This window comes from Talpa occidentalis, unplaced genomic scaffold (assembly GCF_014898055.3).
Source record: "Talpa occidentalis isolate TD23 unplaced genomic scaffold, MPIMG_talOcc4v2.1 talOcc4.16, whole genome shotgun sequence".
Taxonomy (NCBI): Eukaryota; Metazoa; Chordata; class Mammalia; order Eulipotyphla; family Talpidae; genus Talpa; species Talpa occidentalis.
In genome coordinates, this window is record NW_023601653.1 from 5,801,177 (window position 1) to 5,815,441 (window position 14,265).

The 14,265-nt window shown below is 56.8% G+C and overlaps 1 protein-coding gene across 1 annotated transcript; it reads right to left on the reverse strand.

Annotated features, from left to right (window-relative positions):
* Positions 1-4,626: 4,626 nt before the first annotated feature.
* On the reverse strand, positions 4,627-13,622 carry PDXP (pyridoxal phosphatase). The gene is made up of 2 exons (XM_037513606.2): positions 13,049-13,622; positions 4,627-7,213 (listed from the first exon to the last, which is right to left on the reverse strand). Exons 1-2 carry the CDS (start codon positions 13,620-13,622, stop codon positions 6,897-6,899), a joined length of 891 nt encoding a protein of 296 aa, XP_037369503.1. The 3' UTR covers positions 4,627-6,896.
* Positions 13,623-14,265: the final 643 nt, after the last annotated feature.

Genomic DNA, 14,265 nt, shown 5'->3' on the forward strand with positions numbered 1-14,265 from the left:
ACCGCTCCCACCTTTTAACTGGACCTGACCCGCGCGTCCCGCCCCCCTGGAAGCTCAGCCAATTGTAAATCAGGGCAGGGCTGGGGGCCAATGGGGCGGGGCCAGCGGAATTTTGAAGCCTGGTCAGGAGCAGGAGCCCAATGGGCGCGAGCCCCCCTCTCACTCCGTTAGCCCGCCCCAGGCCCAGGCTCCACCCTCCACCTTCTTCCATTCTTCTTCCCCCCTCCCCGCCCCCCGCCCCCTCCCCGCAAGAAGTTGTGCTGCGGCTGGGATTGGGGGAGGCCAATGGAAAATAGTTTCAGGATGAGCTAGGCCAGGAGTTAGCGGGAAGGGGCCTCGGGCCAGCGTTCTGCGCTCAGCGCGGGGGTGGGGGTCAGAGAAACCACTGCGAGGGTGCAAGGTCTTCAGAGAATTAGAACTGGGGTTCCAGGAGGCTGCTTCCTGGCCAGGGTCAGGGCGTGGCACGCTCTGTGGGTCTCTGCAGAGGGCCCAGTACTTCTTAACTCAAGGCCCTGCCCCCCCCTCCCCAGGCCTCCCCCACCCCAACCAAATTGTGGCTGAGTCTGGTGCTGCTCACTAGGGCTAAAGAAAGGCTGGGCGGAGTGCCAGGCTGAGGCTGCAGGCCCAGCTCCGGCGCAGGCCTCAGCCCTCAGGCTTAGGTTCTCTGGCAGGTTGCTGGTCATCCACTAAGAGTCTCTGGCCTGTCTGAGAGGGTCTGCCCTTGAAGGAGGCCCAGGACAAGCCAGGCCATGAGGGTGGGGTTCCCACTCTGTGCACCCCCATCCACTCTCCTCACATCTTTCCCTCAGAGGTACAACCTTTCCCCATCTACGCAGCAAATGCTATGCTGAGCACCTACGGCATGCCTGGCCTGCAACTGGCCTCAGAGGATTCCAAGATGAACTCCCAGTCTCTGCTCTCAGGCAGCCCACTGTGGGGTGGAATCTGGTGGAACAGGATTCAGCGTAGCAGGATGATGGCTGTGAGGGAAGTCTTGAGCAAGCAGCAGGGAGGGAGGAAGACTCCAGGAGGTGAAGAAGGTGAGCCTGGAAGGGTGGCCAGGAAGAGGACCTGGCCTTCTACTAGGGAGAGGGGCTCCAAATGGGAAGTACAATTCGGGGAAACAGCATCAGCGCATGATTGGCGCTTAGGGGAAAGGTGGGCATGAGGCTGATCCTGAAGGGCCTCTGAGTGGCCGGACATTGCTTTGAGGGCACGGGGGAGCCATGTAGGTTACAAGCGGGTTGGGTACCGAGGCCAGATGTAGCTGAAGGGATGATCACTGTAGCAACAGGTTGAGGGGAGGTTACCGGGGTGCTCACCTCCCGCACAGGGACCAGAAGGAGAGGTGGAGGGAGGGCTGTGGGGAGCACTGGGCAAGGGTGGCGGGCTCACTAGAGGAGTTTGTCAAAGGCACCTCCTTCTCCACAGCATCATCTCCTTCTGAAAGTGCCAGCACCCGAGCAGGAAAGATGTGGACCAGGAGTGACTCACATCTGGATGCCAGGCCAGCACAGCACCCGCCCCGCCCACTCCCCGCTGAACCTCCTCTGCCCAGTCTCACAGGCCGCCTTCCTCTAGACCCAGAGCCTAGGGGGGTGGGTGCAGAGAAGAGGCTGAGCTGCCCCCTGTGAGCCCCTCATCCTTCCTCCCAGACCACGCTGGCTGCCTCGGAAAGGAACCACAGCAGGCCCAGCTGCTGACTTTCCCCTGCACTTCCGCTTAGGGACTACACGCATCCTCTGCCTGCTGAGCGGGAGCGGTGGTGGGGGAGGGGGGGTCATTTCAGGGGGAGTTCCAGACCCAGGTCAGAGGTGCTCGGGGCTCGTCCTTCCCCTCCCCCATCTAGGGGGTCTGGCTGGCTGTTCCAGCCGGGTAGTTGGGCTCTACTGAGCCGCTCCTCCGTTTTTTTGTTGTTTTTTCCAATGTAAAATTTTGTTGGTTTAAATTGTATTTTTTGTACTGAAATAACATTAGTTTACACTGTACATGATTTCGGGGTACAAGTTCCCACTTCTTCAAATGTATGTTGATGTTGGGGTTTGGTGAGTGGGGTTCTTGGCTGCGTCTCCCGTTCCGGGGCACACGGTAAGTTTATCGAGGAAAAGTCGCTTGCATGGACAGACACCAGCGGTCGGTGGTAGGCCAAGGACCGCCTTTCGTCAGCGCGAGGGCGACCTCATTGGTGGGATTCATTCCTTTGTGGAATTTTATCACTTTGTGGACTTTATTTTTTTACTTTGTGGAATTTATCGCTTTGGGGTTGGATTAGGTTGGTTTTCTATAACAACTGATAATCCTTTCTGTGCCCCCTCTGCAGCCCCCTCCCCACTATATCTGGTTCAAAATTATTATTTTTAAGATTTATTTATGCAGGGCCTCCCCGGTGGCTCAGCGGGTTGAGCACAGCGCTGTGACGCTGTCCGCAGCCTCTGCAGCATGGTTTCGATTCCCTGCTGGCCAGGGAGATTCCCACATGGTGCGGTGGACCTCTCCTGTCACGCCCGCTGCTCCCCTCAGCAGTGCTTTCTGTCCTTCTGCCTGTTCTGCTCCCCGCTCTGTCTCTGGTGAATCTCTCACCCTCTCGTGCCTCTAGCCTGTACCCCATAAATCTTAAAAAAAAGATTTATTTATGCATACAAGAACTGGGGTATAGGCCAGAGGTATGGGGTGGGGGGTGAAAGGATTCACCAGAGACAGAGTGGGGAACAGAACAGGCAGACTGACTGAAATACACTGCTGAGGGGAGCAGCGGGGAGACAGGAGAGGTCTGCCGTGCCATGTGGGTAGCTCCCTGGCCAGGTATCGAACTCAAACCCAGTGGCTGGCCATAGCCTGACAGCACTGAGATTTTAACCCCTGTGCTACCAGGGAGCCGTCTTCTCGTTTCTTTGCCCAGGTTGAGCTTACCTCTCTGGGGGGCAACACCTCTGGGAGGTCTCCTTCCCACTTCCACCTCACTCCCAATAGTCCCCTCCAGGCTAGGCTTGGGGGGAGTCTCTCTAGAGTCCACTGTCCCTATAACAAGAACTATGGCTTTGCAGGGCAAAGGGGGGACAGGGACAGGGTGTGTGCTCCACGTCCTCCACTCCTCAGGACCCCCAGTGGTAGCACCACTGACCTGCCAGGCCCTGTGTCCAGCACTGGCTTTCCTGCACTGTCTCTTTTCATTCTTTCATCTCCTCGCCCCTGCTTTGTGTCTGCCAACTGGATTGAACTTCTGCACAGGGCAGCTGCTCTGGAGCCCTAAGCTGGTGTCAGAGAGGGGAGAAAAAGGGAGTCCTGATTGGGGGCTCCCTGGCTATGACTGTGCCAGGTCCTTAACGTGGGAAACGGGACAGGTGCCCATTTCAGGTGCCCATTTCAGCGGGTTGGAGATTACAGGAGCGATGTGTGAAGAGCTCAACATTACTTTCCTCTCTTCTGTGCCCCAAGGCCAAGGCCCCACCCAGGGACTGTCCCTGACCCTCCCCCCTAGTCCTGCAGTGGAAGAAGCACTGAGCTCCCTGAAATTCCTCCATCCTCAGGCCTGGAGAAGTGAGCTCAGCTCCTCTAGGTCCTGGGGGATCCAGGCCAGGTCAGCCCTTCCCTGCTTGCCAATTGCACCATCCTCGTCCCTGCCCTGCCCTTGTGTGGGAGGGCAGCCATGTCCACCCACATGCCATCTCCATCCCCCACCAACCTGGCTGGCCCAGGTTGGGGAAGGTGAGGGTCCAGAGGCCTAGAAGTCAGAGCAGGAGAGAGCCCAGACACCCTGGTCTGTGCCTGACCTGCTTCTTCATTTAATGACACAGAAGCCCCCAGAAAGGGCTGCTACTTGACCACCCTCTTGGGCCAAAGCCCTTTCAGCCGTGGCGCCAAAGACGGAGTGCTGTGCTCCTGGGATGCCAGGACTCAAAGACAATCTTTTCCTCCTACTCCAAGGAAGGCAGAAGGACTCTCTGGTGCAGAGGGGGTGGAGATGCCCCAGCTTTTGGCAGTTTGCCCAACCAGCTAGTTTTGGAACCTGTCACCACCCCTAATGCCCCAGCCCCCCACCCCCTCAGCCAGTCTCGCCTGTCCCCTCCCTGAACATAGGACAGGTCCCTTGTACCTCCCTGCCAATCTGGGCCCTACTAATTGCATGTCCCAATGCCTGGCCTTTAGGGAACACCCCATCTCCTCTTGGTGGGGTCCCCTGTCACTCAACCCCCCAGGACTAAGGGCAGGAGTCATTATTTTTAACATTTTCTTTGGTACTAATTATAGACTGATGGGAAGCTAAGAGCTTAGAAAACAGTTGAGACCTGAAGAAAAAGTGTATTGGCTGCAAAACACTAAAACTGCTGAGCTGAAGTGGGTAAATGTGGACTATGCTGAAACGGAAAGAGCATCTAAGTCTTACATGTAAAAACAAGTTGGTAAGTGACATCTTTATCCTTCACAGACCCAGGTTGAGGGGCCTCCTTGGTGGTGCTGGGGTTAAGTCTCAGCGCTGTCAAGCTATCCCCAGCCAGGGGGCTACCCACATGGTACAGCAGACCTCTCCTCTCTTGCTCACTGCTCCCCTCAGCAGTGGATTTCAGTAGAGCCGCCTGTTCTGCACCCCACTCTGTCTCTGGTGAATCCTCTCACCCCCAGCATCTCTGGCCTGCACCCCAGCTCTTGTATGCATAAATAATCTTTAAAAAAAAAGCTAAAATGAGAAAGTGCTGGGTGGGACTCTGAGGCTACATACACAGAGCTCAGATTTCAGTGAGTCTGCTCTTAGGCCACTTGCCTCAAAGTCACCCCCAAATGGGCAAAAAAATTACACAGGATGACAAAAATATCTCTGGCCATTAAGGAAACAGTCAATGTGGGGGAGCGCGCAAATCCAGGAAAAGGACACGGGGTGGAGATTGGCATGCAATTGTTTCATTTTGTGAATGGGTGTCGTCAGCTTCCTGAAATATTAACACCTGGGGGCCAAGGTGACGGGCATGTGGGTGTCCACTGTGCCATTCCTGAGCTTTTCTTGTCTGTTTGAAACTTCCCTAAATTAGGAGTCCTGGAGGAAATGCCCATCTTTCTGCTCTGCCACCTGAGGCAGTCATGAGGTAGAGAAATATGCCGTGTCTGGCCTCATGATCACAAAATGGCTGCAATAGCTCCCACACCCAAAGTCCAGAAGAACAAGCACCTCCTGTGTCCTTTAAAAAGGCAGGCACAGCCCACGATCTCCCCCAGCAATGCATCACTGAGTGGTGCTTAGACCATCACTGCAGGGGGAGCCAGATCATCATGGGGGACCCGGGCTTTGAATCAAGTCACTGGGATAGGGCTGCCTCCCTACCTGCCTACAAGCCACCTGTGCTTCCCTGAAACAATCATGATTCTGTCAGCAAGGAAGGTGGGAGTGGCAGTGAGGTCCAGAAGGCGAGGCCCGCGCCCTGCCCCTTGGCCTCCCAGGCGGGCCAACAGCGGTGTTCCAGCCCCTTGGGTGTGAGTTCCAAGACAGCATGTGGCCCGAGCCAGGCCAATAGCTCTGCCCTAGGCCCCCCATTTCTAGAGAGGGGCTGCAGCCTTCTAGAGCAAGCCAGCAAAGCTGCATCCTGCCTCAGGTGATGGTGCTTCTAGATGTCTGACCTGTGTAAGCATCACACTCTGACACTCAGAACCCAAGACTGGGACAGGAAGAGGGGTGCAAGCTTGCTGGGTTCTTGAAGAACTGACACAAACTCAAGGCTCTGGGCTTAGTGATGCCTGAAGCGCTCAGAGTGAAGGTGCTGCACATAGAATGCTCTGGAATGGGAGGGCTTGTCCCACGCAGGGGAAGGTCGAGGCTCCTCCGGCCTGCCTGGGACATACAGTGGCACCGCAGACACTCCACTCGCACTTTATTAAGTCCACGAGGACTGGTTACAACAGGGGTGGAGGTGTGGGGCAGGCCCAGTCCCACCCCCACTCTCACTGGCACACAATAAATAAATAGCTGGAGATGGGCACGGGGAGGAGGTTGCACGGCTAACACTGACAGCAGAGAGGGAGCAAGCCCCCTCCCGAGCTTGGCCACCATCAACACTGGACCAACACTGGACCATGGGGGGAGAAGGTGGGGCTCGCAGAAGCCCCCAGAGCCACAGCAGCAGCCCACTGGGTCTGGATCACAGTCTGCGGAGGAGGGGCATTTGGGGACTTGGACCCTTATTTATGGACAGAAATCTGGGTCCTTGACTGGTTCCGTCAGACCCAGATTGTCAAAAGGCCACTGTCCCTTAGAGTTCCAGATTGTTCTATTCAGGATCTAAGAGACCAGTAGGTCGTAATTACCTGTGTCCTGACAGGCCCTGGGACTGGAAAGAGTCATCATCACAGCCTTCTGATGGGTCCACTCAGGCTGCAGGAGACCACATGTGCCTTACACTGTCACCGGGCTCCAGCTGGCCCCCTCAGGACCGGCCAACAGAGGGTCACTCTCACTTAGCTTTTTGATAGTCCACTTGGGGCTCAGGACAATGATGCCTAGTTTCCTAGACCTCTGATTGGTCCACAGAAACCCCAGGCCAGGGCAGGGGCGGGCAGAGCTGTCAAGGCCCCAGGGAGGCAGGTAGGGGAATAAGTGTTCAGGGTTGGTTGGCATCTTCAGGGGGCATCAGAGCCCAGATTTTGAGGAGGGGAGGTCCCAGGGCAGGAAATACGGGCACCTGGCTGGGTCAGATCTGGGGCAGCTGATAAAGGAGGGAGGTAGCTTCTGGGACAGCAGAGTGCTCAGCCATGACTGGGGGAAGACCCTAAAATCTTCCCTGGATTCCAGCCCCACCAGGGTACAGAAAATGGGGTCATTGGAGCTCAATGTGGCTCTCAGCCCATGGCCTCCATCTCTGGGAGAGGGGTGGGGGAGGGGCGGGCTTCCATTGCAGGGCGAGCAGGCGGGCTCAGTCCTCCAACCCCTCCATCAAGTCCGCGATGCTCTCCACGTAATAATGGGGCACGAGGTCCTGCTGGTTGGTCGCCAGGTAGGCCTGGGCCTCCTCCAGGCGGGAGACGCCGGTGAGCGTGAGCACGGTGGTCATTCCGCAGCGGTGGCCAAAAAGGATGTCGGTCTCCAGGCGGTCGCCCACCATGAGTGTGCGGGCAGGGTCCACGCTGAAGTGCTCTGTGATGCACTCGAACATGTAGGGGCTGGGCTTGCCCACCACCACGGCCTGGCGTCCTGAGGCCGTCTCCACGGCAGCAGCCAGGCTCCCGGTGCCTGCGGGCAGATGGAGACCTGGTTAGCGTGCGCCCCTGCGGGGAGGCAGGGCAGGCACCCAGGCCCCGAACCTGGAATTCCAGGGAGTCAGCTGGGCCCAAGGGGGTCGGGGTGGGGGCAGGCACAGATATGAGCCAAAAGGCCTGTCTCTAAGTATCAGCGGAGTGGTTAAGACCACAGACTTTCAGCCCTCCCTGGTGGTGCAAGGGGTGAAGCACAGCACTGTGAAGCTATCCGCAGCCTCTGTAGCACAAGTTCGATCCCCTGCAAGCCAGGGAGCTACCCGCAGCAGACCTCTCCTGTTTGGCTGCGTGCCTCAGCAATGTGTTTCAATGGATCCACCTGTTCTGTTCCCCACTCTGTCTCTGGTGAATCCTCTCACCGCCCCCACCCTGTACCTCTGGCCTGCACCCCAGTTCTTCTACATAAAAATAAATAAAAATCTTACAATAAAGGAATAATTCTTAAAAATGGAAGAGCTTTCTCTAGCTCTGGGGGGAAAAAAGAGAATAATAAAAAAAAAAGAGCTACAGTCACAGGAAATATGGGTAAACAGGTCAACACTTCGAAACTTTATCATTTTTTTAAAGATTTATTTATTTATGCATACAGGAACTGGGGTACAGGCCAGAGGTGTGGGGGGGTGAGAGGATTCACCAGAGACAGAGTGGGGAGCAGGACAGGTGGATCAACCGAAATACACTGCTGCGGGGAGCAGCGGGCAAATCAGGAGAGGTCTGTGCGCCATGTGGGCAGCTCCCTGGCTGAGGATCAAATTCATGCCGCAGAGGCTGCGGTTAGCTTCATAGGTTGTGTCTTAACCCCCTGCACCACCAAGGAGGCCCCCACTTTGAAACTTTAAAGAACACCTGTCATGAGGACCAGCACTAAGGCGGCCATGATAATCAGGCAAAATTACCAGCAAGAGGGCCTCCCCTGGTGGCGCAGCGGTTGAGCACTAGGCTGCGAAGCTGCCTGCAGCCTCTGTAGCACCGGTTCGATCCCCGGCCACCGGAGAGGGTCCCACATGGTGCTCAGACCTCTCCTGCCGTGCCCGCTGCTCCCCTCAGCAGTGTATTTCGTCAGTCTGCCTGTTCTGTTTCCCACTCTGGCTCTGGTGAATTCTCTCACCCTCCCGCACTTATGACTATATATACCCAGTGCTTGTATAAATTAAAAAAAAAAAAAAATCTTAAAAAAAAAATTACCAGCAAGAAAGTTACAAAGGAAGAAGTGCAACAGGATGATATGCACGTGTAAACAAATGTTTACATACTAATCATCAAAGACATGGAACTAAATTGCCATCCAACTTTTTTGTAGCAAATAAACTGTGTGGATGTGAAAAGAAAAAAAAAAAGAGTAAACACCCTGCAGCCAGATGCCAGCACCCACACTGGTCTCCACTGTTCTCAGGCAGGTGGTTTAACCTCTGTGCCTCAGTTTCCAGCTCTGACGTGGGGGCCTCAGGGCACTTAGGGCATGTGGGTGTCTAAGGATGGAACGAGCCACTGCATCCCGCCTGTGTCTTACTCCTCTGCCCCAGCAGCTGTGTGTCTTTGGGCAAGCCACTCGACCTCTCTGAACCTCCCTGGACTCCTTGCAGAAGAGGATCCAAGTAATGCCTATTTTTAAGAAGTCACTGTGGGCATTCCTGGGCAAGTGCTTTGGAAAGGAAAAAGCACGTAAGAGTTGTGGTTATGACTACAAGAATGTGTGCTCCTGGCACTGGAAACTGGCACAGGCCCTTTGGCCCACTACAGGGCACCGAAGTTCACACCTCTGACCCAGTCAGCCTCTGCTGGGAAGCAATGGCAGGAAGAGCATTTAAACTGGAGACAAAAGGCTACAAGCTTGAAGATGTCAGATGTCTTTGGCTACAGTAACTGTAATAAGCAAAACTGTGGAATGTGCCCAAGTGTTTAACAACAGGAGGGCTGTTTGACCACACAAAGACTCCACTGTGCCCATCCCAGAGGCCTTCCTTATGCCAGAATGTTCTGTCTTCACACCAATGCCCCTGAGCAATGGTGATAATCACAATTTGCAGCCCTCCCTGGTGGCACAGAGGTTAAAGTCTCAGCGCTATCAAGCTATCCCCAGCCACTGTGGCATGAATTCCATCCCTAGCCAGCGAGCTGTCCCACATGGCGCAGCTGACCTCTCCTGTCTCACCCGCTGCTCCCCTCAGCAGCCCTACTCTGTCTTTGGTGAATCCTCTCACCCCCCACACCGCAGGCCTACACCCCAGTTCTTGAATGCATAAATAAATCTTTTAAAAAAATAATCACAATTTACTAAGCACATTTTAAAGTGCCAGGGACTGTGCAGGGTACTCACGGAAGACCCTTGAGAAAGCTGACATTCAGAGCTGTTAAGTAACTTTTCCAGGGTTGCACAGCTTACTGAGTGGCAGAGAAAGGCTATGCATTCAGGGGGGTGGCCTAGGAGTGGGTGGGGAGCACTGGGGAGCATGTCCCCTTGTCAGGAATGTAATGAGATGGCTGTCACTATGAAAGCCCACTTATTGACATAACACTGTGTAATGTTTTTATGTCAAAGAGCCCAGTTTGTACTGGCTTGGGAGTGCTGAGAGTTTCACCTGCAGGAATTTTGTGAGCTGGTTGTTAAAACAAAGTCAACTTACTGACATATAACATAGTATGTTATAGATACATACAATAGTTATTTTTTTTTTAAAAGATTTATTTATTTATTTATCTATACAAGCACTGGGTACAGTCAGAAGCGCGGGAGGGTGAGAGAATTCACCAGAGCCAGAGTGGGGAACAGAACAGGCAGACTGATGAAATACACTGCTGAGGGGAGCAGTGGGCACGGCAGGAGAGGTCTGTGCGCCATGTGGGACCCTCGCTGGTAGCCGGGGATTGAACTGGCGCTGCACAGGCTGCGGGCAGCTTTCACAGCCCAGCGCTCAACCACTGCGCCACCAGGGGAGGCCCCATACAATAGTTATATACTGATGTCAATAAATCTCCCCGGTGGCGCAGCGGTTGAGCACTGGGTTGCGAAGCTGCCCGCAGCCCCTGCAGCACCGGTTCGATCCCCGGCTGCTTCCCGGCCGCCGGGCGAGGGTCCCACATGGCGCGCAGACCTCTCCTGCCGCCCGCTGCTCCCCTCAGCAGTGTACTTCGGTCCTTCTGCCTGCTCTGCTCCCCGCTCTGGCTCTGGTGAATTCTCTCACCCTCCCGCGCTTCTAACTGTACCCAGTGCTTGTATAAATAAATGAATAAATAAATAAATAAATAAATAAATAAATAAATCTTAAAAAAAAAAAAAAAAAAAAAAAACCAAGAGGGAGACTCCAAGGCCCATGTGTCTGGTTTTAAAAAAACAAAAAAAAAAAAAAAAAAAAAAAAAAAAAAAAACAAGGGCCTCCCTGGTGGTCTAGGGTTAAGGCTCAGCGCTATCACTGCTATAGCCTAAGTTTGATCCCCAGTCAGGGACCTACCCACATGGCGAGCAGACCTCTCCTGTCTCCCTGCTGCTCCCCTCAGCAGTGTATTTCAGTAGATCCACCTGTTCTGCGCCCCCCTTCCACACACCTCTGGCCTGCTCTTATAAGACCCCATAAGACCCCAGCTCTTATATGCATAAATAAACCTTAAAAAAAGAAGTATCACTTCCTCATGATTTTACCATGATCTATGTCCTCGAGGTTATTTACATCTGTAATGATGGGCACATATTTTCCCCACTCCATGTTCAGTGGCTGCTCGTTGGCATGAAACAGGCCACCGGGGGAGCATTTATAACACAGAAATTGGCAGATGGTATGAACTAAGGCGCCCCGATGAATAAACACATATCAGCACATCACTGATCCTCCCCACAGGCTGGGGCCTCATTCTCAGAGTGGACGGCACTCAGCACAGCTCAGCCAAAGGCACGGAAGGAGAACCCGAGCACAGACAGGAGAATCCTTAGCACTGTGGTTCCCAGATAAGGAGGAGGAACCTCCCCGGGGCTGCAGATCAGGGCAGACCAGGACAGAGCAGATCACGGCTGGCCCCGTCTCACTGCACTCACACACGTATTATTTACCTAGGCCTAGCTGGATCCCATGGCGGGTGCCGGGCCAGGTGCTGAGTGCACAGCAGTGAATAACAAGAGGGGTTCCAGCCCAGGTGGGGGAGGGCAGTGAGCCTCCTGGCAGGGGGTCTGTCCTCAGACCACCGTTACTCCATCTGTCATCCAAGGCTGTCATGTTTTCCTAAGAGCAGGCATTGCAATTTGCCAGCTCAAGTGGCTGCCATGTGGGAAGAAGGCAAAGACACTATCCAAGAGGCCTGAGGGAGGGGGGGGAGGGAACTGAAGGGTAAGATCCCTGTTATCTTCAATTTTATGCCTCACAGGGGTCTTCATTTGATTTTCACACCCTGGGGCGCTGGCTTGGCAGGGCGGTAGCAGTCTCTGCCTCCCCCTGCAGGCTGGGGAGGGCACAATCAGCAGGGGCTGCGACCACAGGCAGAGTCTGGTTCTCCCCAGCTTTTCCCTCCACATCACCTTTTCTGAGCCCAGCGGGTCTCTTCACCCAGTCTTAACCCCAACTTTGTGGCCTCCAGGGAAAAACCTCACTTTTCACAGTAGGGTCCAGGGCAGGTGGGAGCTGCTCCAGCTGGGGGTTCTGAGCAGAGCCTGCACCTTAGATATATGGGGAAACTGAAACGGAGGCAGTCTGGCAGCCAGGCTCAGACAGGCCTGGGGCCACAGATTCCCAGCTTGGAACTGGTCCTGCTGTGGTCAAATCCTGTTCCCTGGTTCATCCCCTGGTGCTTTGGCCATACAGTGCCTCCTCCAGGGAGCCCTCCCAGACCTGCCCAGCTCTAGGCCCTCCCTGCTGCCATCTTAATTCCGTGTCTACTCCTCAGTCAATACCACCCTGTGTGGCCCCTCCCTCCCAGGGATTTGGTAGCACTGATGGGTCAGTGGCCAGCAGGGAGGGAGAGATAGAGCTCTGTCCCTAGAGATAGAGCTCTGTTCCCGCAGCCTAGGGGAACAGACCTGTTCTCTCTCACAGTCTCTGCTGCCATCTATCTGCTCTTGTCTAACTCCAGCTCTCCAAGCCTCCGCCTCTTCTGCAGGTCTGAATACACAAGATGCCAGCAGTGAAGAGCCCCTTGCATGGAAAGGGTGGCACAGAAACCCTTTCTTTGCTCTTGGGGAGCCCACATCCTCTCTAAGTCTCAGTTTCCTTACCTGAGAAATGGGACAACTCCCATCTCCAGAATAATTGGGGAATTAAATGACACCCAGGTGCTTCACAAATTCTGTTAACAGGCTTGCATCACCTGAACACCTACTATGTGCCAGACACGGCTCCCACTCTCCTCAGATGCCGCCGGCACGGGTAGCATTCTCATTTCACACCCGGGTCAGAGATGCTCCGGGTTACATAACCTGACCCGATCACTCAGCCGCCGGCTGGAACTTGAACTCGGGTCAAACTCCATCCACCTCCTGCTCTGCAAACTCACCTACCGACCACCTACCTCCGGGCCCGCGCCAGCCTCTCCCAGGAGGCCCATCCTCCCGGGCGCTGCCCCCAACAGGTGGGAGGGGCAGAACGAGCGCGTCCCGCGGTGGGTCCGGGAAGGCGAGGGCCGGCGCTGGACCCGGGCTCCCTGCGCCGCAGTGGCCTCCTCCGCCAAGCGGGAACCCCGCCATTGCACCTCCCGGGAGGGCAGCTGCGAGGCCTGCCAGGGGGGTCGGGGGGGCCCCTGGATTCCCACCGGGCGGGGCCGCCCTCCAGCTCCCGCCTGTCACCAGGAGAAGCCCTTCCCCGCGGCCGCCCCCGCGCCAGCCCGCGCTCACCCGGGGTGCGGCTGCCGTCGCTGAGCGGGTGCCAGGGGTCCCGGTCGGTGGCCACGAGCAGGCAGTCGGGGTCGCGCAGGTGCGCGCACGCCTCGCTCAGCTTGGCGAAGGAGAAGTGCTCGTCGTAGCCCACGAGCACGGCGCGCACCCGCGGGGCCGCGCCCGGGTCCTCGCCGGGGTCCCCGGCCAGGCGCAGCCCCGCGGCGCGCAGCTCGGCGCGCAGCCCCTCGCCGCCCAGCACGAACACGGAGCCCGGCGCGCCCGGCGCCCCGAGCAGCCGCTGGCGCAGCAGGCGCGCGGCGCACAGCGCGGAGCTGAAGAGCTGCTCGGGGCGCAGCCCCCCGAAGCCGAGGCGCGCGAAGCGCAGGGCCAGCTCGGGCCGCGCGCGCCGGCTGTTGTTGCTCACGAACAGCGCCGCCTTGCCGGCCCGCGCCAGCCGCTCCAGCAGCTCGGGGGCGCCCGGCACGGCGCGCTCGCCGTTCCACAGCACCCCGTCGCAGTCGAACAGGACCCCCTGCGCCCGGCCCAGCACGTCGCGCAGGGCCGCGCCGCGCAGCAGCTCGCAGCGCGCCATGCAGCCGGCTGGCCGCCCCGCGCCCCGCGCCCCGCGCCCCGCCGCGCCGCTCGCCCCGCCCGCCCGCGGCCGGCCTGGCCCCCGCCGCGGCCAATCGGGGCCCCGAAAGGGCCGGGGGCGGGGTCACGGCCCGGGCCCTGGCCAATGGGGGCAAGAGTCTGGGAGAGGCGTGAGGCCGCCGGCTCGCGGAGCGCGGGGAAAAGGGCGGAATCGGGGCCGCCCCCGAGGAGGGGACCAATGAAGACCGCACCTGGCGCTTCGTCCCGCTCCGCCGGGAGACTGACGGTCATCCTGACCAATAAGGAGTTAGCAGTGGAAAGCGTGGCGCGAATAGCCGTGCCGCAGTCCCCACCCAATCAGAAGCGCAGGAGAGCCGGTTGCTAGGAGGAAAACAGAAGCTAAAGGAGCTGCGGTTTAAGGGTCACGTCTCCCCGCCCTCTGAACCCGGGGCGAGCGGAGTCCTGCAGAGCGTGTGGGAGTCTGGAAAACCACTAGACCAGTGGTTTCCAGACTGGTGGTGGTGTTGAGTCTCCTGGGAAATTGTTTGTTTTTGTTAAGACATAACTTCGAGGGCTTCCCTGGTGGCGCAAGGGGTTAAGGCTCAACCTATGAAGCTGACCGCGGCCACTGCAGCACGAGCTCG